At 36.8% G+C, this 22,515-nt stretch overlaps 1 protein-coding gene across 2 annotated transcripts in view; it reads right to left on the bottom strand.

The window, feature by feature from the left end:
* amot (angiomotin) overlaps positions 1-22,515 on the bottom strand; it is a 74,982-nt gene that overhangs the window by 1,811 nt on the left and 50,656 nt on the right. For both annotated transcript variants that reach the window (XM_005173887.6, XM_686779.11), the window contains 5 exons: positions 19,030-19,179; positions 14,850-15,040; positions 11,440-11,819; positions 10,934-11,185; positions 1-2,140 (listed from right to left, as the gene is read on the bottom strand). The exon at positions 1-2,140 is cut by the window's left edge and continues 1,811 nt beyond it. In XM_005173887.6, the coding sequence (XP_005173944.1) occupies positions 2,025-2,140; positions 10,934-11,185; positions 11,440-11,819; positions 14,850-15,040; positions 19,030-19,179 (1,089 nt within the window). In that variant the 3' untranslated portion in view covers positions 1-2,024. The remainder of the gene's footprint in view (positions 2,141-10,933; positions 11,186-11,439; positions 11,820-14,849; positions 15,041-19,029; positions 19,180-22,515) is intronic.

Below are 22,515 nucleotides of genomic sequence, written 5' to 3'. Positions count from 1 at the left end.
ATTTTTCTCTTTAAGTACTTAATATTAAAAGATGATACCTAGGTTTTATTCTAATTAGGTTCCTATAAGCTCAAATAGCAAAGAGAAATTAAAAAAATGCATGTAAAAAACATCCTAGGCTGTAAGAGATTAAGATCATGCTCAGCAGACGGTATGCATGAAATGGTCATTTTTTAAATTTTATTATCGATTGGTAAAGTCAAAAATTTTGGCAATCCTACTCGAAACTATTTAAAATACTGGTCCCACTTTATATTAAGTGTCCTTAACTACTATGTACTTACATCAAAAAAATAAATACAATGTACTTACTGTGTTTATAATGTATTTGAGAACACTTGTGGTGCTTTTGGGATAGAGGTTGGGTTATAGACAGGTTTGGTGGCATGGGTAGGTTTAAGGGTGGGTTAAGGTGTAAGGGATGGTCAACAGTGTATTAACAAATGTAATTACAAAAGTTAATTACAGATGTAATTACATACATGTATTAATCAAGCATAAGTACACAGTAAATACATGTATTTACACAATAAGTACATTGTAACAAACTATTAATTTCTATGTAAGTAAGTATATATTAGTTAGGGCCACTTAATATAAAGTGGGACCAAAATACTATTTAAATAAGTTGTTAGCATCATATGTAGTTTGATGCATTTATATGTAACATTAACTGCGGAAACTAACATAATGCAGAACATTCAGCTTTGATTCATAGAAAATAATCATTTAAATTTGTATTAATTTTCTGAAATATTTCATGATGTCACTGACTGTATTTGTGATGATCTAAACGCAGACCCTGTGAGCATGTTGTTTAAAAACATTCCTACTGGCCTCAATGTTGTGAACAGCTGTGTAAACGCTATTTTAATCAATCTGATGCTTTTCTTTGAAATGATGACCTGCTTTAAAATGCGTAAACTTGCACGTTCGTCTGTACGTAAACGACGAATACTAAAGGCCAGCAAACAGCCCCTACGAGAGCTCTGTGTGCAGAAGCACCTGACAAACACATCAATTCAGGAGGTAAATCAGCTGAATGTTGATATGGCGTCTGTCTGGGAACATTACAGGAACGTTGATCAGATGTGCAAACACTTTATATGTGACACGTTCCAGATGAACACACACGATTCCAACAGACGTCACATTGACGTCAAGCCGAAAACCACCCGCAAACTTGCATCCAGTGGCCGTTTGGGAAAAACTCTGAAAACTATAAAGCACTTGAGATTATGAAAGCCATGAAATCTGAGGGTTTCATAGATGTTCACTGATTTCATGGAAAGAACTTCTCATTTATGCGTGTGAAATCTTGAATTAGGTTAGACCCTGCTCTAAAACATAATGTGTCCTTTTAAATGGATTCCTTTGGTCAAACGCAATTATAAGACTGGGAGAAGAAGCCATTTTGTCTTTTACAAAGGACAAGAGGAATTGTGGAAAACAAACTGAAATGTCCTATGTGTCAGAGCTTTACAGGAATCTACAGTTCAGATTGGAAAAACTAGAGAATCTCATTCAGACCAACCCAAAACCAGTTGGGTCACTCATACTTTCACACTTTCACATACAGAAACGTGAGCTTCTGGACACACATGTGAACTTCTGGTGGTCCATTGCTCTTCAAAACGTGCTGCACCCAACAATTTATTATAAAAAAAGCCCTATGACATTCAGTTTTACAGTATTCGGATACAGTATTTACACGTAACAACTGTTCGGCTAGTCACCATTTTGTTAGATACTCAAGTGCCACATTTGTATTATTCGTAAATACAGACAAATTGCATACCCAAATAAACAAAAGTAGTGCAATAAATGTAAAAAAAAAAAAAAGAATTACAATTATAATTTGGTCCGAAGGTCTGGGAAAAAAAAAGTCCACCAGACAATACTGTACAAAAAATGAATTGTTGTGTGTTGTAGTCGGCTGTCGGTGTGTTTGTTCAGAAACATCCTGATGTGAAATGTATGATAGAGGAGTGTGTGGAGTTCTTCACCTGCACAGTAAAAGATGATCAGATGAGGATTTCCACCATGTCGCTGTCCATGTCCTGTGCTGCCACTGATGCTGGAGGAAGACTCTGCACTGGTGCTCTCCTCTCTAATGTACTGCTGTGAAACACTGGCACGTCTGCGCACATACAAGAACATAAACATCAATGACCAATAGCAGCCAAGGTAAAGATGTTATATGGTGCTCTTGATACATAAATTGTGTACTTACTATAGTTATTACAATTAGATTCAGCATAGTTACATCCCACTAATCTGCATTCTAAGCCAGATTATACAGTAGGTACATGCAATTAATAAATGTTTCTCCATGGTTGATTGAATAGTTAGGGCTCATGCGCACTGATGATTTTCACTCATGATTTTATCATCAGCAAAGTGAATGTGCAAACTCATTGTTAGATGACACTTAAGCCTGGTTTATACTTCTGCGTCAAGTGACCGGCGTAACCCACAGCGCATGCAACGTGCGTGGCTGTGCATTTATACTTCTGTGCGCTGTCTCTGTTGGTCTGCATTAACACTTCCGAAACGCTAGATGGCAGTAAACGTTCCTCTGTGTCGATTTTCTTCGCTGGTGTTTTGCTTTTCCTGAACACTTCCTGAATGTACAAGTGGCTCAAACTCTCTCATTTTGAGGTAGGAACCGGCAGACGTGCAACAACTTTAACTATGAGGTAAACACAAAACAAAACTTTCCATCTGGAGCTCCTTTACGGGACTCCACACTTGTAAACAATTCGCGCGGCTCTCAGTCCCGCCCAGACTCGTAAGCGCTACCAAGCCGACCAATCACAGAGCTTGCGCTACGCGTCGTTGAGACATGTAGTTACATTTTTTGAGAGGTGCACGTCAGCGACGCCGACGGCCACGTAGCATACGCGTGCATTTGACGCAGAAGTATAAATCAGCCTTTAATGGAAAAACAAATACTCAAAGTGACACAGTCAGCTCACAGAGGTTTATGTTTTAGTGCCACCAAGTTGTGTTTATTATAATTCTGCTGTTTCAGGCACACGAACAAAAACTCCAATTTTATTGGTTGACCAGTTTTTAATGTGGTGTGCCAAACCAAATAAATGTTTGAATTTTGTTTAAATGACACTTTTATACTTGCTGTTTTATTTGTGGCTCACATTGGCACTCTTTGTTTAGTCATAAGGTGTTACATGTTGTTATGCACAAGTGAAAAATCATTACGGTGTGCACAGGCTTTTACACTATGGCCCCGTTTACACTAATACGTTTTAGTTTTAAAACGCAACATTTTTTCTATGGTTACACTATGCGTCCAGACTACGCCGGAGTTTTCAAGCACGGAAAATGGAGCGTTTTGAAAACGCTGGAGAGGCTGTTTTCATTCTAAAACGCATATGTCTTGCTACAGTTACGCCGTCCGTCCACACTATGCCGGAGTTTGAGCGACGAAAACAGAGTGTTTTGGAAATACTGAAGAGGCTTATTTCATTCAAAAACACTGCTGCTCCGTCTTAAGCCTGATTTATACTTCTGCGTTAAGTGATTGGCGTAACTCACGGTGCATGCAACGCGCGTGGCTGTGCATTTATACTTCTGCGGGCTGTCTCTGTTGGTCTGCATTAACACTTTCGAAATGCTAATTGGCAGTGAGGTGTTTTTGATCCTCTGTATCGAGTTTCTTTGCTGCTTTTTTGCTTTTCCTGAACACTTCCGGGATGTACAAGTGGCTCAAACTCGCTCATTTTGAGGTAGGAACCGGCGGACGTGCAACAACTTTAACTATGAGGTAAACACAAAACAAAACTTTCCATTCGGAGCTCCTTCACGGGACTCCACACTTGTAAACAATCGCTCCATCAGGCTCGCACCATTCACGCGGCTCTCGGTCCCGCCCAGACTCGTCAGCGCTACCAAGCAGACTAATCACAGAGCTTGCGCTACGCGTCGTTGCGACGTGTAGTTACATTTTTTAAGAGGTGCACGTCAGCGACGCCGACGGCCACGGTGAAGGGCTATGCATCAGCGCCGTAGCATACGCCGGCGTTTGACGCAGAAGTATAAATCAGCCTTCATTGTGGATGGGGGAAAACGGAGACATCTGAAAATGGAGGCGGGGCTACAGACATTCGCCTATCTGATTGGGGCTTTTTCCTCAATACTAAGTAGTCTACACCCAGTTCAGTCCTGTATCCTCTCCTTCTAAGTTCAGACTTCGCAAGTTTGATATGGAAAACACTCTAGAGGACATGTCGGGTAAATCTTTAAAGGGAGCAGTGTACTATATAACTTTATTTACATCACCCTGGCTACGTTGTTCCACTTTCTTAACAATACAATGAAAACAAGATAAGGAACTGCCTATTTTCATTTTGATATTAGCAACTTAACCGACAGCAGGAAATGTTGAAGTGAGCGTTGTCTTCACTGTATGCATATTTATATTAAAAGGGAGCCTATAACATTACTCCCTCTTTTCATTCTCATTGAAAATGCAAAACACACCCTCTCTTTTCCTGAATATCAGTTTAAATAACCAATTATGGCCATTATAAAAGTATAACGTACAATAAGTTTATACATTATAAGAAATAAAGGCAAGCAATCATTCAATATACAGAATGTACGTGGTTACATTAATTATTAATTTATGTTTGGGATTAGCCAAAACATGTTACCTAAGAACAAGTAATAGATTCAAAAGACGAAAGTCGGGGAATATGCTGTGAGATATAGAAAACAAGATGAATCAAATATCACGTTTAACAAATATAGTGAGATTAGATCCAGCGGTAGATCCTTGATGAACAGTCCGACGAGCACAGCTCTCATCTGGGTAGATATGCTGCAGCGCATGCCAGAGTGTGTGTTTGTGTGGTCACGTGATGTGCGTTTTCAGTGGTGTGGTGTAGACGGAGAGCTGTTCAAAAACGCTGAGTGAAACACTAGTGTGGACGCCGATCGTTATCATTCTAAAATGCCACTTTAAAACTAAAACAGACTAGTGTAAACGGGGCCTAAAACAAGGACTCTTTAAAATAAAGTATGACTGAAAGAGCTTAGAAATGTATCCTTCATCTTCGTGTTCCTCAACAAAAGTTCAAATTCAAGAACACCTCCATGTCCAACTAACACAACTTCATTGCAAGGTTATAATAGTTTTGGATTTTTCATTAGTTTTAGTTTTTAGAGGCAGATTTACTAGTGTCTATATTTTGAAATTGCTCTAGTTTTAGTTTAAACAAAATAAGTTTTACAAGATAGCTGCCTTAAAGGGTCACGAAACACCAAAACACATTTTTTGAGCTGTTGACAGTCGTATATGTGTCCCACACTGCTAAAAACACTATTAGGACACATATATCTCACAAAAAAAGTGAAAATTGGTAGTTTTTGCATCATTTCGAGCAAATTCGTACTTCCGGTTTGAAACGAATTTTTGAAGCTGCGTCACGGGCATGAGATCATAGCGTGTATTCCAGCGTGTAGACTGGGCGACTGTACCTAGGAGTACCGTATTACGTCTCTGAGTGTGCTGCATTAATGCACGAGTAAGACTTGGTTCAAACCAATCAGCGCGCTCTATTGTGCAACTTCATAAATATTCATTAGTGTTACAATGTAGACGGCGTCTCTGTGTTGGCAGAACAAGCATGCAGTGTTGCTTTCCTAATTTGCTGAAGTTTTGTTTTCATTTTTCTCTCTGAGAGCGCAGCTGGAATCACGCGTAGATTAGTGTATGCGACGCGCGACAACAATAACTTGTCTAAGGAACATTGTTTACCCAAGACCTTTTCTCTTTTGCAAATGGAGATCCGGATTCGCTTCTCTTCTCTTAATAAAGACGCGGCTCTAGTTGCTGTGGATTGTCCTGTCTCTACAGGTTTGGTAAGTGAGCGACCAGTGCTCTTTGTGTATTCAGTTTGTTCGTATCGAACCAACTATTGCACAGAGTGTAAACATGTTAGCACCACAACCAAACTATTACCGTCGTGTAGGATTTTCACCGCATTTTGTGACCGGAATAACACACGCGGCTTTCTGACACTGCCTGCCGTGTGCATCTAAGTTACAGAGAAATGCAGAGGTTTTTTTTCTCTCATTCGCCGTGCGGTATCAAACATTGCATGAAAAACACACGCTTAGAGCAGTTCCTCGAATCAAATATCTCGTTTGTCGCGTGGGACATGAATGAATTCCCTGAATGAAAGAGCCAAACTGCAGTTAAAGTCCACCATTTAATAATTTGGCAAATAATTCAATTACAGATGTCCATGTAAACACAGTCACTTTCTCCTGTGTGTGTGTGTGTGTGTTTTGACTCTGAAACTCTGAAGCGCGTGGTCAATTAGACACTACCACACCATCCCTCTTGTGCTCCTCCGACACTCCCCCCTAAACAGAGCTGGGCACGCCCACTTTTCTGGCTTTTTTCAAAGTAGAAGTGTGAAAACACCCTGCTGAAATGAGGGAGTTTCATGGCCTTTTAAGTAAAATTTGTGTGCAAGGCTGCATCTGAGGCTAAATACACAGCAGTGATGAGAAGTTCTGATCTTTAACACAAACCAGATCTTTTGTGACAATGTTAGGACTCAACATAGCAAATTACGTAGCAAGCAATCATAATTTCAGTCAGCTAAAACCACCATGATCTGAAAAGTTTCTCACACAGGACTGCCAACTCTCTCGCATTCAGTGTGAGACTTACGCTATTGGCAGTATTCTCACGCCAAAAATCCACTTTCTCAAGCATACATCTGCTGAATTGCGCATGTGCAGTATTATCGGTTCACCACCTCTCAAATCTGATCTCAGTGTACTGTTCTAATATCTGAATAACAGTATACAGGGTGGGCCATTTATATGGATACACTTAAATAAAATGGGAATGGTTGGTGATATTAACGGCCAGTTTGTGGCAACTTAGTATATGTGAGGGGGCTTGTAAACAAATCGTGAAAGAATAAAGTTACATTAAAACCAAGCACATCATTGTTTTTCTTGTGAAAATCTCACTAAGTTTTATTAAGGCCGTACTCACACTAGGTACAGTTGCCTCGAACCGGGCCAAAGCACGCTTGTCCCCCCTCCCGTCTCCCCCGACGGCCCGCGCTCACACCATATCGGGCCTCGGCACGCTTACGTCATCGCTGCTGCACTGTTCAGAAGTGCTCTCTATGGCAAGCCTTTTTAGCATTTAAATCTTTGTTCTGACTCCATAAATATATTTAGAGATCTCTAATTATATTTTGACTAGTCATAATTATAATTCGACTAGTTAGAATAACAATTAGAGATATCTGCAACTGCAATTGTACTATTACGAAATCAGATTGGAGATATCTGCAAATATATTATGACTAGTCATATTCCTCCATTGACTTCCATTGAAAAATATTTGCAGATATCTCTAAATGAGTTGACTAGTCACAATTGTAATTAGAGATATCTCCGAGTTTTTACTAGTCATAATACATTTGGAGATGTCTTTAATTCATCATATTTAGAGATATTTACTAATATATTTGAAGATTTCTCTAATTAATTTACTAATAGTCGAATTACAGTTGTAGATATAGTTGTAGATAATTGGATTTTTGACGAGTCAAAACTCAGAGATATCTGCAAATATTTTTCAATGAAAGTCAATGGAGGAATATGAGTAGTCATAATATATTTGCAGATATCTCCAATCTGATTTCGTACTAGTACAATTGTAATTGCAGATATCTCTAATTGTCATTCTGAGTAGTCGAATTATAATTATGACTAGTCAAAATATAATTATATCTCTAAATATATTTATGAATAGTCAGAACAAGGTTTGAATGCTAAAACGGCTTGCCATACGCTCTCACTCAGTAGCACAGTGGAGATTTCTCTAGTTATATCCTTTCAGTCGTTTGTCATGCAGTGACATGCAGTGAAATATTTCGCCAAACAGTCCTTAGGGATGCGGTGACTCGCAGTCAGATATTTTACCGGACAGATCCACCACTTTTGGCGCTTCTAAACAATCATAAAGCTCTCGTGCTGCAGGAATGAGGAGGTCTGCTGAAGGCGCGCAGCTGTCATGCTGTGAGGAGTTTGCGTCTTTAATAAACTACAGCAGTTTGCGATCACTGAACAGTAAGAATGATTAATAAATGCATATGAAACAGCCCCTTAAAAGTCACGTCTCGCTTTCGGTTTCGGGCTTTGGCGCGTTTCGCGCTCACACAGAAGCGTACCGCGCCAAAGCCCAAGTGATCCACGCTCAGGCACACCTCTTCCAACCGGGCCAGGGCCAGCCAAGTGAACCATGCTTGAGCCCGATTCAGTGCACTCACACTTCTCAAACGATCCGGGAAACGGGCCTGGGCACGGTACGGATGGCATAGTGTGAGTAGGCCCTAAGAGGTATCCATATAAATGGCCCACCTTGTATATTGGTTTACTTTGAGTCAGGGGAGTATCAGGCATGATAAAAAAAAAATAGCTTGAGGACAAGAGTGCTTACTGGAGAAACAAATTGTTTCAAATGATTCTGTTCAATTTGGTAAATTAGTTCAACCGGTTCACTTAGAAGATCTGGTTTGAAAGAACGATTCGTTTGCAATCACTAATACAGAAATAAAACCCGTTATTGGGCACACATGTGTTAAATTAATCATATTGAGTCTTTGTATTTAATGCTGTCAACATGCTGCTGTCATGTCCACTTGTTTTTGTCACGGTAGCAACAGTGAGGACTGACTGGAAAAGAACTGGCTTGATCTGGCCAATGGCATCAAGATTACAGACTCTGAAGTGCCGTACGGGTCAAACAATCTGACAGCGCAAAGTAAATAGATTTACTTCTAAAAGACATACAGTAGGCTTTTGTATTAAATACATTTGCAAAGAAGAAAACAAAGGACGTTTTGGCTATAATTTTAGTTCGTTTTGTATGTATACAATACAGTTTCAGTTAGTTAAAAAAAATAAAAATACTTGTTTCTATTTGTATTTCAGTTAGCGAAAATAATATTTTTTAATCTAGCTTTAATTTTTTTCGTTTGTTTTTGTTAACTATAATGACTTTGCTTTCATTGGGATTTTTAAAAGGTAAATTTTAAGGTTAATGTTTCGTTTGACATTTTTAAAAATTTTAATCATTTGTACCAATTTTTTCCAGTTTTTGCTGGATATTTTACAACATGAACTAGCAATGGCTTTTAAATCTTAATCATATTTTATCAGGTTTTTTAATTTGTATTTAAAATAATATAAGTTGTTATAATGTTTCATGATAATGAAGAAATAACAAATCAGGGGCCTCATGTATCAACGCTGCTTACGCACAAAAACTTTGCGTACGCCAGGTTTGACGCTCAGAATCGCTCACGTTTGGATTTACTAACGATGAACTGAACGTGGGAATGTGCGCAGCTCCGCGCCAGCTTTATGGCTGGCGTACGCACATTTTTTGTGCGTGTCTGTTTTATTTCCATTGGCGACTCCTAGAGGCAGTTGTGTTAAATTGCACTCTACAAAGTGCCTTCTCAGCTGTATGAGACGGGTTCATCCGCATGTCCAGTATATAAGGTTTCCGTACCATACAGTTGACCATCCAAACATTAAACTGCAATTTGCAGCGGGTCGCCGGTTTTCCCAATGTAATGGGAGCTACTGATCTACTGCACACACATTGCTATAAAGGCGCCATCTGAGGATGAACTGGCATACTTGAATCAGAAACATTTCCATTCAATAAATGTGCAAATTAAATTTGATGCACAGACTTATTAATGATTCCTACTTGTCTTTCTCATGATAAAGAATATATAGGCAAAATCTGATATGTAGCGGGGGAAAAAAAGAGAAAGTTCATAGCCGTTTGATTAAAACCGAGTTCATGGTTGAACGTGTCAAAACATGTTGCCATGGGTTTAACTAGCTACGCCACTTAGGCTGTTAAAGACACTACATAATTTTTCGCGTATATATCTTACTATTTATTTTATAATCCATGCGATGTTCAGACCCAACTGTGTTAACCACATCAGCTAAACTCTCCCCACTCTATATTCATACGGGGGAGGAGGCAGGGAGGGGTTTTGTGCTCGTGCATGTTGCGCTCAGTTTCACGTTCATTCAAATGTACAAACAGAATATGTGTGAGATTCGGCGTACACAGTGTTTCATACATCTAGATTTTTTTCTGCGTGCGCACATTTACAGCTTTGTGCGTACGTAATGTTTTAGTAGGATTTCCACGCAAGTCTTCGTACATGAGGCCCCAGGAGTTTAGAGTACTTTCACCACTATTTTCCGGTAACTTTGGAAAAGTTCTACCCTTATTACATATTTAAATGATTTTATCCAGGATTTAGTGCAAAACTGCTTTTGAGGTGGAATATTAAAGCTGGATTATGGGGTAGTAGAAGGGTCAAAAACATATTTTTGGATATAGCTAAAACATGTATATACACAATATGTGCACTGTATTGAATTGTTAAAAATATATATATACATATATGAAGCAGGTACTACTTTTTAAAATATGTCACTTTTTAAACCAAACTGCACTTGTTACATTTTTACTAAAAGAAATAAAAGTAGATTATGCTAAACTACAGAATATCTTTTCTAAAAACACATCTTTCTAAAATAATCAATGACATGCTCATCAAGTGTGTTCAAGTTCAAGGTAAGGCATACATGAGTTGCATCTTATGCTTAATTGCATTTTGTGTTGCGTAAATTAAACAACATATTTAAAAAAAAAAAAAAGACTAAACTAATTATTACAAATATTATTTAACTATATATTTTAAACACTTTCTCTGCAGCTGGTTCTTGTCATAGGTTGCAATGCAAAGATAAACTTAAAGTGAAGAAGAACTTGGATGACAAACATCAGATTGATAGTGTGTAATGTGTGTGTGCGTGTGTGAGAGAGAGAGATATGTACCGGCGATGCGGTCTGGAATGTAGACGGGGCTGGGGCTGCTGATTCGGCTGGGTCCTGGGACGTTCTGCAGGGCAGGTGTGCTGGGTTTGCTGTTCTCCTGGCTCTTCTCTGTCTGCGTACAGCTGTCTCTGCTGCCCGTCTTTGAGTGTGTGGCTAGGGGCATCGGAGTGGAGGGCAGGACTGGAGATGGAGAAGAGGAAATGGACTCTGTTCTCAGAGAGTCTCCACGGAACTCTGGACCCAGCAGAACACCTGAAACATGAAGAGGAGCAAATCAGATTGAGGAAGAAAAAAAATCTGCAAGTCAGCTCTAAGAACATAGTAAAAATGGTAATATAATCCATAATTTGTTGCTTTACTCCATAGAATTGCTTATAAAAGTCAAAAACTTTTTTGCAAACAATCAAGAATGCAAAAAAAAATGTGGTTACAATGGAAGTCATTGGGGGGAAAAAACAGCCCCCAACATAATAAAAGGGAAGTCATTTGAACAGTACATCACATACCCAAACTGCCCTTCCAGCTGCGGTCTTCCCTGCGCTCCTCCGTGATCGGGCTGCTGCCGCTGAGCCCCAGAGAGTGAGACAGCAGGCCGGAGCCACTGGAGCCGCCAGTGCCCGTGGCGATGGACATTAGGGATTTGGAGGGCCTCATGGCCGGAGTGTCCAGCTTGCTGGCGGGTTCTTTCCGCGAGCGCTGATGGAGGACCTTGATCATGGCGTCCTTCTCAATGATCTGAGCATGCAGGTTCTTGATCCGGCTCTCCATGTCCAGGCAGCGGCGGTTGGCCATCAGGATCTCCTCCTCCTCCTTCTGGATTCGAGCCTCCACTGAAGTGTCGTAGCTGCTGCTGGGTGAGTGACTAATGATGGCAGACGACGTGTCTCTGTTAAACATGCAGAAATCAATCATGAACTGGAGTTTTTTAGTACGGTTTTACTTGTTTGCTTTTTTTATTCGTTGTGTACAAAGTCTCTGAGCAAATATGTATTACAGTGCATAATATGGTGAAATTTAAATAACTTATAATTTAAAAAGTAATTTTGGCGAGGCAGTGGCGCAGTAGGTAATGCTGTCGCCTCACATCAAAAAGGTCGCCGGGTCGCTGGTTCGAGCCTCGGCACAATTGCCATTTCTGTGTGGAGTTTGCATGTTCTCACCCGGTTTCCTCCGGGTGCTCCGGTTTCCCCCACAGTCCAAAGATATTCGGTACAGGTGAATTGGGTAGACTAAATTGTCCGTAGTGTGTGCGAATGTGTGTGTGAATGTTTCCCAGAGAAGGGTTGCAGCTGGAAGGGCATCTGCTGGATAAGTTGGCGGTTCATTCCGCTGTGGCAACCCCGGAATAATAAAGGGACTAAGCCAATGCTTGAAATGAATGAATGAATAAAAAAGTAATTTTTTCCTTGTGACTTTTCAGCATCATTACGCTATTTCTCAGTGTCACACAATCCTTCAGAAATTGTTCTAATATGATGATTTGGTGCTCAGTAAATATTTTTTATTATTAGTAGTGATGCTGATGAACAGTTGTGCTGCTTCATATTTCAGCAGAAACTGTTTAAAATGATGGTTGAAGGGATAGTTGGTGGAAAATAACAGTTCATTCATTATTACTCACACTTCACTTGTTCCAAACCAGTTCTAATCGGTCTTTCTTTTGTTTAACCGAAATGATGATACTGTTATAAAGCAGCAACCATAGATTTCCGTAGTACTGTTTTCCTAGCATGAATGCCAAGGATTACTGGTTTCCAGCATTTTCAAAATATCTTCTTTTGTGTATCTTCGGCAGAAAAAAAAGAAACTCAAACAGGTTTGAAACTTCTTAAGTGTAAGTAAAGAGGGAGTAGATTTTTATTTTTTGGTAGGGATGTAACGATTCACCTGACTCACAATGCAATATGATTCACAGTACAGTACACGATTTTTAACAAAATTATTTGAGACAAATTTAAGAGCCCTTTCATATTTTCTCAAATGCCTTTTTTTTTTTTTTTTAACAAAATAAAGTTTTTCCTGCAATAACTAAATTGCAATGTTTGTGCTCTCTGTAACATTAGCACTCGTCAGAGCACGCAGAGATGCAAATATGCACACAGTTTGTGTTTTGTCTAGAGCACTTAACCACTGCCATTTAGTCTGGGTAAAGTCTAGATCGGATGTGCGGCCGGCCGGAAGTGCGATATGTACATCAATTATAGTAGCATTTTTCATGACACTGTAAAACAATAATTAACATTTTTACAGTATTGTGATGGTTGGGTTTAGGTTTGGGGCTGGGGGTAGGCATTAAAAAATACACTTTATTGGGTAATTTATTAGATAGCAGAAATAATACTTTGTATAACCAATGTTTTCACATTACTGAGATGGTTGGGTTTAGGGTTGGGGGTAGACATTAATAAAATATATAAAATGGGAATTTTAATAAATAATCTAAATTTAGATCCGGCAACCATAACCATATCCATAACCATATGCTCGTCGCTAATGTGCAGGTAAAGCAAGCTTGCGCCTGTAGACACATCGACCTCCTCGGTGTAAAACATGTATTACGATTCCTTCAACATTTCTACCGATTTTAATAGTCACATATTTTAATCGATTTTCAACTGGCTCACTATGAATCATTACATCCCTATTTTTGAGTGAACTATAAGTATACTTTATACATTTAAAATGTTATAAAAGTTTTTAAAATGATTCTATTATTTTTCATTTTTAGTTAAAAACCTGAAAAAATGTTTTGTTGTTGACACAAAAATAAAATAAGCAACAAAAACTCATTTCAATATCGGTTATAATAAGAACCACAACTTACATCTGAGCACCTATAATAATTACAGATTTCTGATTAAGACTATAGACTGGAGTAAGGATGCTAAATCATTTGTTTTTCTTTTATTTTTATTTGTAAAATGTACTAGTAAGTAATAATAATATAGTCTGTATTTTAGATCAAATAAATTCAGCCTTGGTAAGTATAAAAGACTTATTTCAAAAACATAAAAACATTTTATACAGTGCCCTGCACAATTGAGTACACCCCATTTTCAAAATAAGTATTTTTATCCATTTCTCAGTGAATATAGGCATTTTTGTATTTTTTGGGCATTTAAACGAAAAAGATTTATTAGATTTATTTATTATTAACAGATATATTTATTAAAATCATATTTTAGTCACCAAACATATTTACAAACTAAAAGATAATACAAGTAAATTCAAGCAAATTACAAAAAAAAATTACAACCTACAAAATTTCAACTGAAATTGACAATTTTTTTTGCTTTTCTTGATTTTTCCTGTTTTTTAAATTTGTATTTAATATTTTTCTATAACATAAATTTGGCTTTACTAGTTTTTGGACCATTGTCGTGAGTTGTTTCATTAGATAAGCTCCAGATTTGGCTCAAGTACTGACTAATGTATTTGCACAAATATAATATTGTTTAGCTTCCTATTAAAAATATGAATTTAAAAGATAGATTTGTGATGAGTGTACTTATAAATGCTGAGCACTGTATAGCTTGATTTAAAAAAAAAAAAAAAAACTTTAATTTAAAGTTAGATTTACTGGTGCAGAGAGTTTTAGTTTTTATCCAATAGTAATCACAATTTTTAGGCCCAATTCAATGTTTTTACCCCTACCCCTTACCTTTGGAGTGTGAAGTGAAAGGGCTTAAAAAATAGGGTTTTAGTTTAATTTCATATCATAGAGAGTCGCTTTAAATAAAAAAACTGCCACATTGGCACTGTAGCGCACTTTACAGTTGATGTTTAACACTGATGCTTCGCAAACTTGCATTGTTTTATGTCAAACATTTTTTTCAATGGTCATTTTTAACTTTGAGAACTAATTACTAACTAATTGTACAGTGCATGTTCAGTGTAGAGCAGTGTATGTGTCCACCTCTGTGTGGCCACAGAAGCAGCGGCATCCAGTGCGAACTGCCTCATGACGCTCTCCTCCAGATATTTCTGCTCCCATTTGGTCATGTCGGCCTCTAGGGCCAAAATCCTCTCCTCTTTTTCTCTTAGGTGCTCCATCAGAGCCGCTGTGCTGAACTCCGGGCCAACCGTGCTCTGAGAGCCACCTTGTCTCTGGGATTGAGAGAGAAATCAGAAGAGCAGAATCATATCCGTATATTAGAGATGTATTTATGTGGCCAAACGTATCAGATAGCTATGTGAACAGAAGAAACACATGAATTGAACAGCTGTAAAGAGGCCAATAGAGAATGGGAATCTACGTCAGGGTGAGTCGCGTTGTGTTGATGTTTTCGGACAAGCTCAAGAGCGCACAATGCAAATCACCACAGAAAAAAAAGCTGACCGTTTTCTTCAAATACTTTTGGGACAAACATTTTACAAGCACTTAGAATAAAATGGATTAAAGTATAAATTATATATATATATATATATATATATATATATATATATATATATATATATATATATATATATATATATATATATATATATATATATATATATATATATATAGTATAAATATATTTAGAAAAAAAATGTGTGTGTGTGTCTGGGAAGCTGAAAATATTAATTCCACAATGATTTTCCAGCACTAAAGTAGATCTATAGAGCCAAGCAGATAAAATAGATTAACAAGCTTATATATAAGCTAAAGTAAAATCAGTTTATTATTTTCTGCTTCCTTTTATAGTGTGAGCACTAACAATTGATTGCAAAACAGTATATACATGATGCAGTGAACGTATATCCCGTGTCTCAAAATCCTAAAATGCATTGTGTTGTGATGACATAATTCCATTCTCCATTTGCATATTCATATTAGATGTTTAACATTGACAAATTGCAGCAATTTGTCAGAGTCAAAAACACTGGGGTCTCTAATAACAAGGTTTCTGAATGCTACATAATGCCACTTTAACTCCTGTATTCAGATCTGATCTGAAGGTTGTTTCACTTGTCTAGGTTGAAGAAAAGCCAGGGCACCTAATGAAGAATACAGCTGTCTGCTCCGTCTCTTCTCTGAACACACACACACACACACACACACGTAAAACATAGGTGCCATGACCTTTCCTCCAGATTAGAGGTCATTAAAAACTGGACACAAAGGAAGCGGGTATGTAGAGAATCTGATCATCTCTGCAGGGACAGCATGAGCTCCAGCTGCCTGCAGCTGAGACTCATCCCGCTCTGGATGTTTGTGTGTGTGTGTGTGTGTGTGTGTGTGCAGAAAACTGGATGCATTACATTTAATGCAGTTGAATACTGGGTTTTCACAATTGGGTCAGGGGAAAGATTCAGAAAGAATACATACATATATACATATGCATGTTAAACATACATAGCACTCTTGTTGTGCCACAATGTATTTGTTAAATGTAAGAGCTTTTTTAGGCAAGAATGTATTTGTTTAGACTTGAAAATTTCAATTTACGTAAAGGGATTTAACACACAAACCCTGGAGAGAGCATCCTTACCCCAGTTATTTCTTCTGGAATCTGATGTGTTTATAGAGGCTAACGAGTTAACTCTCATCGTTTTGATGCAGGGTATATGCAGGAATCCTAAAGGTAATTTCAATACCTTTTTAAGACTTTTTAAGGACCTTCTCAGAATATTTTAACACCTCATCGCCACTTCAAGTTCTAATCAGTATCAAATCTATAGCTTAATAAACAGTTGTAGTTAAATTAACCAATGGAGCACAACCATGCAATAGAACTTGAAGCTTGAAAGAATAAATTATGCGGTTGTTTTTTCAGCGACAGGCTTCGGCCACTGTTTAAGCTCGTCTTTCTACCACCAGGAGTACGCAAACTTACATTTTCCCATTTTGTCGTCTGTTTTGCTCTATGGTTTCGCTACATGTGGAGAGCATCACATATCCTTTCAGCATTTGTCGCAAATTACATGACATTACCCAGACAGAGAAGCTTAGCCGGACGTGCCCCGGCCCGAACCAATCACGTGGATCAAGCATGCCGTTGTTAATATTAGAAGTAAAATAATTTATTTAAATATATAATATAATATAATATAATATTACAATATAATATAATATAAAATAATATAATACAATACAATATAAAATAAAATAATATAATACAATACAATACAATATAATATAATATAATACAATACAATACAATACAATACAATACAATATAATATAATATAATATAATATAATAATACAATATAATATAATATAAAATAATATAATATAATATAATATAACATAATATAATATAACATAATATAATATAATAATACAATATAATATAATATAAAATAATATAATATAATATAATATAACATAATATAATATAATATAACATAATATAATATAATATAATAATACAATATAATATAATATAAAATAATATAATATAATATAATATAATATAATATAATATAATATAACATAATATAACAATATAATATAATATAATATAATAATACAATATAATATAATATAAAATAATATAATATAATATAATATAACATAATATAACATAATATAATATAATATAATATAATATAATATAATATAATATAATATAATATAATATAATATAATATAATATAATATAATATAATATAACATAATATAATATATTTTATTTCTGGAGTCAAACACTTTGGACAGTGCTTGAACTAAATTTAAGACATAAGAAAATGCAATTAAGACTTTTTAAATAACTTTTAAGGGCCTTAATATTTTCATAATTGATTTATCAACTTTTAATACTTTTTAAGACCTCACAGACACCCTGTGATGAATTATAATGGGTAACAGTTATTTATTTAACTGTCAAAAGTATACTTACATGACCAAAGTTTTTTTTTGTGTGTGTGTGTGCTCAAGAATCAATGTCAATGGAAGCACCACATTTTTAAAATTACTAGCTATCTAGCCACGTGTTGAGTCTGCATTTTATGCTCAGTGTTTTTTTAAATGCTTTGAGAGTTGGAGAAACTCTCACAGCTGATTGATTGTAGAACAGCGCTTGCATTTTGCTCACCTGTTTGATTTAAGATTTGAAACTATGCAAGTAGTTCTTTACACAGAGGATAAGACACTCCATGGGCGATTTTATTTACAAACGATTGCATTGAATTGTTGTATAAATGCATTATTGTACAATTAGCAGTGTACAGTTGAAGTCAGAATGATTAGCCCTCCAGAATTATCAGCCCCCTGTATATTTATTTTTTTATATTTTAACACAATTCTAATAACTAATTTCTAATAACTGGTTTATTTTATAATCGCCATGATGACAGTACATAGTATTTTACTAGATATTTTTCAAGAGACTAGTATTCAGCTTAAAATGACATTTAAATGTGTAACTAGGTTATATAGGCTAGTTATTGCATAATGATGGTTTGTTCTGCAAACAATAAAAAATATATTTCTTAAAGGGGGCTAATAATATTGACCTTAAAATGGTTTTTAAAAAATTAGGAACTGCTTTTAATCTAGATTAAATAAAAAAAAATAAGACTTTCTCCAGAAGATAAAATGTTATAGGAAATACCGCGAAAAATTATTTGCTCTGTTAAACATCATATGGAAAATATTTGAACAAGAAAAAAAAATTCAAAGGAATAGCGAATAATTTGGACTTCAACTGTACGTTAGCACAGCTGTGACGAAAATCCAAAAAAGGTATTTATTTTTTTTTTTTGCTAGAAACAAGGCTGCTATGATAGTTCTGGACCAAAATGTGGTAAATTTCTGACAGCAGTAAATAACTTTTATAAATTAGTATAAAAGCTATTGCACACTGAATCTGAAATTTTGGTTCATAATTTTTGCACATTAAAAAAATAATTGCTCCTTGATAAGGAGCTGAATTCTCTTTCTTCTCCATGCAGTATTGGATGAACACAATATGTAGCTTATTCCTTTTTCCTGATGAGAACAAAGTATCACTGCTGAAATAAATTTCGTGATGTTTTAATTAATACTCATTGGACTCAGTGTGCAACATTAGTTTATGTGACAAATGTTTCGCATAGGAATATGAAAAAAAAGCATACAAACATTTTGGACTTCAGTATGTAAGTGCTGCGAGCCTGTACATTTCTCACCTGTTGCATTCGCAGTGATTCCAGCTCTCTCTCCAGTCGAGTGCGTAGCCGATGCTCAAGCTGTTCTCTCTTCTCACAGGCGGCCTGAAGCTGTGCTAGAGCCTGCTGCATCCGCTCCACCTTTTCCACATATACCTGCTTTTTCTTTAGCTGTACAGACACAGAGAATGCAGGTCAGATGCTGCAGCTGAAACCGCAACCAGAAACTCCCCCCCCGTCATCCTTATAATGAATGCCTCCCTTCTCTCTCTTCGACATCACTCAATTCCACCAGTGGTTGTAATTGCAGCCAAAATGAATGCCCCAATTTAGTTCGGGAGACAACATAACAGAAAAGTGAGTGAGAGAGAGAGCGCAGAAGTATTTGGCTCCCGTTTGTAATGGAGGGGGGGGGGGGGGGGGGGGTGGGGGGGGTGGAGAGGGCAAGAATTCAGCCATCTTCAAGTCCTTTCATGGCAGGCAACTCAAGAGGCTTTGTTAGGGGAACAAGCGAGTGTTTGTGACCATGCAGAACAAAAGTGGAACTGCTCTGTGCATTTTGGGACGCAAGGGTGCACACCCCGTTCAACGATAGCCAAAAGGCCATCTGGGAACACGCCAAAAGAGCTGAACCACAGACTCCAACTGTTACAAACACTTGAGTGCACAGATCAACAATACTTTGGTTTGAAGGTTTTTCTCTCATTTTCTCTATTAAAGCTTTTTTTTTGGCTTCAGCAAAGACCGTGTGGTTTCAGAGAACGTTAAGGCCAACGGTTCATTGAAGCTTGAAGATCTTAACTGCAGCAATGAGGAGAGGATGGAAAGAACTCAAGTGGGTTAAGTGGGTTGTGACTGAATGAAATGTAAATCAAACGCTTGTTTTATTATATAGTGCACAAGGGCGATATGACAAAAATCTCATATAAAAGTCTTATATCCTGATAGTGGTCTATTACTGGTGTGTGTGTGAACCTACACTGGTTTCATGGCTCAGTTCGTTTGCGATCATCATGCCATTAATTTGGTTCAATTCAATATCTTGATGCATCATAGTGCATTGACGATGCTTTCCATACCCAATTATATCTCTTTATTCACAACACAAGAATTCTAAAATTAAAATTAGTACATAAATTAATATGTATACAGTATATTATTTGTTAAACAAGTTTTTCCTTTAATACAAGCAGTAAGATATATGAACTGTACCTTTATTTGGCCTGCTCACTATTTTTGAATGTTTCAAACTAAAGTCAAATACAATCACAGACGACAACATGAGAATTTATAGCAAATAAACTAATGTAAATATTATTGCGCTTGCTTTTTGAGCGTTGTCAAGTGTGTTCTTACATCCCTATGATTGGTCAATAGCCGCGTTTCCACTATTGCGCCTAAAGCGAGCGAGCCAGGGCAAGCCAAGGCCAGTCACGTTTCCACTGTCACTTCCGGGCCTAATCGGGCCAAATCGGGGCTTTCTTGGGGCCAGCGGCCGGCCTTTTTCGTCATGCCGAATACCTTGGGCCAAAGAGGGCCAGCCGGGGCTTCTGGGCGGAGTGAAAGGAGAGGCGACCACAGTTTTCCGATCGCACATGAGTACATGCGCCAAACAAATAAATAAATAAGGGAAAGAAACATCTGGAATAAATTATAGGCTGGGGTCTTTTTGTGTATGATCGCCCTTATGTTTCTCTTTTAAATGTAAGGCTGTTGGATAAGATAATAAAGTAGTTTTAATTTATAAGTGACTTTTCTTTGCTGCGTCCTCCTTGATGTTTCAATAACGCATAATAATCTTTACACCATATTAAAGACACAGCAGACAGTAAAGGTTTTAGAGAGTTTTTGTCAAGTTTAAAAGGTGTGTTTGTGCAAGTTTAGATGCCTGTATGTGTGTGTGAGACCGAGGAAAAGATCGCTCCATTCATAGCTCTGTTGATGCCGCGAGCGGCTTTTTCTTTTCTTTTTTATTGTTTTTATTTATTTTGGAGATAATACACTATATGAATACAACAGAAAGACATTAAACTTTACAAATTTCGTGTCCACTTTTGTAGGCTCAAAACAATAGTGTCATATCTAGATAAAATAGCCAAAGCTATATTGAAATAATTTAAAGAATTACAAATATCAGATATAATGAAATCACATTAAATAAATAAACCATTATAAAACCAACAAAAGCTAGCTTTAACAATTAGGTACTATATCAAACTGTTTTAAAACCATATTAAACTTTCATTTTTTAAAAGCCTCTCTGAAAAAAAAGATTTTAGATATTTTCTAAAAACAATAAACACCGGAGAATGTTTTAAATATTATTTATATAGTATTTGGATATGATGATATTAATTAAATCATGCAAACGGGGCATTATTGGGGTGAGTGAAAGCAGAAACTAAGCAACCTTTTTTTCTGTCTTCCAGCTGCGCAGCACTTTACAGACGCATCGGGGAAAACTGCAAGTTCAAAATGTGTTCTGTGTCCTCAAACAAGTGTGTATGTTTTTTATATGACGTGGTAAATTAAAAAAGGAAATTTTAAATACATAAAGAGCTTTATTAGCACATAGCTGCTGAGCGCAACGAAATATAGGCTATATTTTATTACGTGCTGCTCTTATGTGCTGAAACACTGAACACTTTTCTTTTACTTAAGATATAATAAGCAACATCTTTAAATAAAGGGAATCACCTATTAAGTGTCATAAATCGGCTATTGTGTTCATAGGCTCAACAGAAAGGGCTGCGATGGGCTCTAGAACTGCCAGCGCTGTTTACATCTGAGTGATGTGGACACTTAAAAATGTGCGGTAACAGTCTATATGCACATAATAAATCGCACATTGCACAGCTATCACAGCTGATCCTTGATAGATGCCGTGCATAAATCTCGCTCTGCAGACACACCCGTGTCAGGACCCACAAGTATCCCTTTAATAGTAATACAGAAGAGGAAAAGTTACCTAACAAACATGCCAGCAGTTCAAAGGTTCTCGAAAGGGAGAGAGACAGAGAGAGACTTACTTAGCAGTTAAATTGTGTCTCCTGTGTCTTCAGTCAATGAAAACCACATGCTGTGAATTGTGCAATGTTATCTGCTTTTTAAGTAGTTTTTAATTACCCACCATCGCATCATTCGAATAGTATTCTACCACAACATAGTGGATATGAGATAAATGACGTCAGTGTGTAAGAACCGGTGATGATCTATTATTGAACCGATACCGAATTGTCCACGTCTGCATTGCAGTGAATCGAATAAACAATTCATTTTAACACCCCTCCACAATATACATCACGATACATTCAATCAGTTAATAGTGACCGCATGAAAAGGACTTTTTGTGATTTTAAAGTATATCCTTAAATATGTACTCATTCATGTGATTATTCTTCTCACTTTAGAACAAATGTTTGATTCAGAATGTAAAACTATCAAATAAATATTAATGAAACATGAAAAACTTTTCAAAAAGTAATGCAGGCACAGTATAAAATGCTA

The sequence above is a fragment of the Danio rerio genome, chromosome 21 (genome assembly GCF_049306965.1).
Source record: "Danio rerio strain Tuebingen ecotype United States chromosome 21, GRCz12tu, whole genome shotgun sequence".
Lineage (NCBI taxonomy): Eukaryota > Metazoa > Chordata > Actinopteri > Cypriniformes > Danionidae > Danio > Danio rerio.
This window is presented reverse-complemented; position numbering and strand designations above follow the sequence as displayed.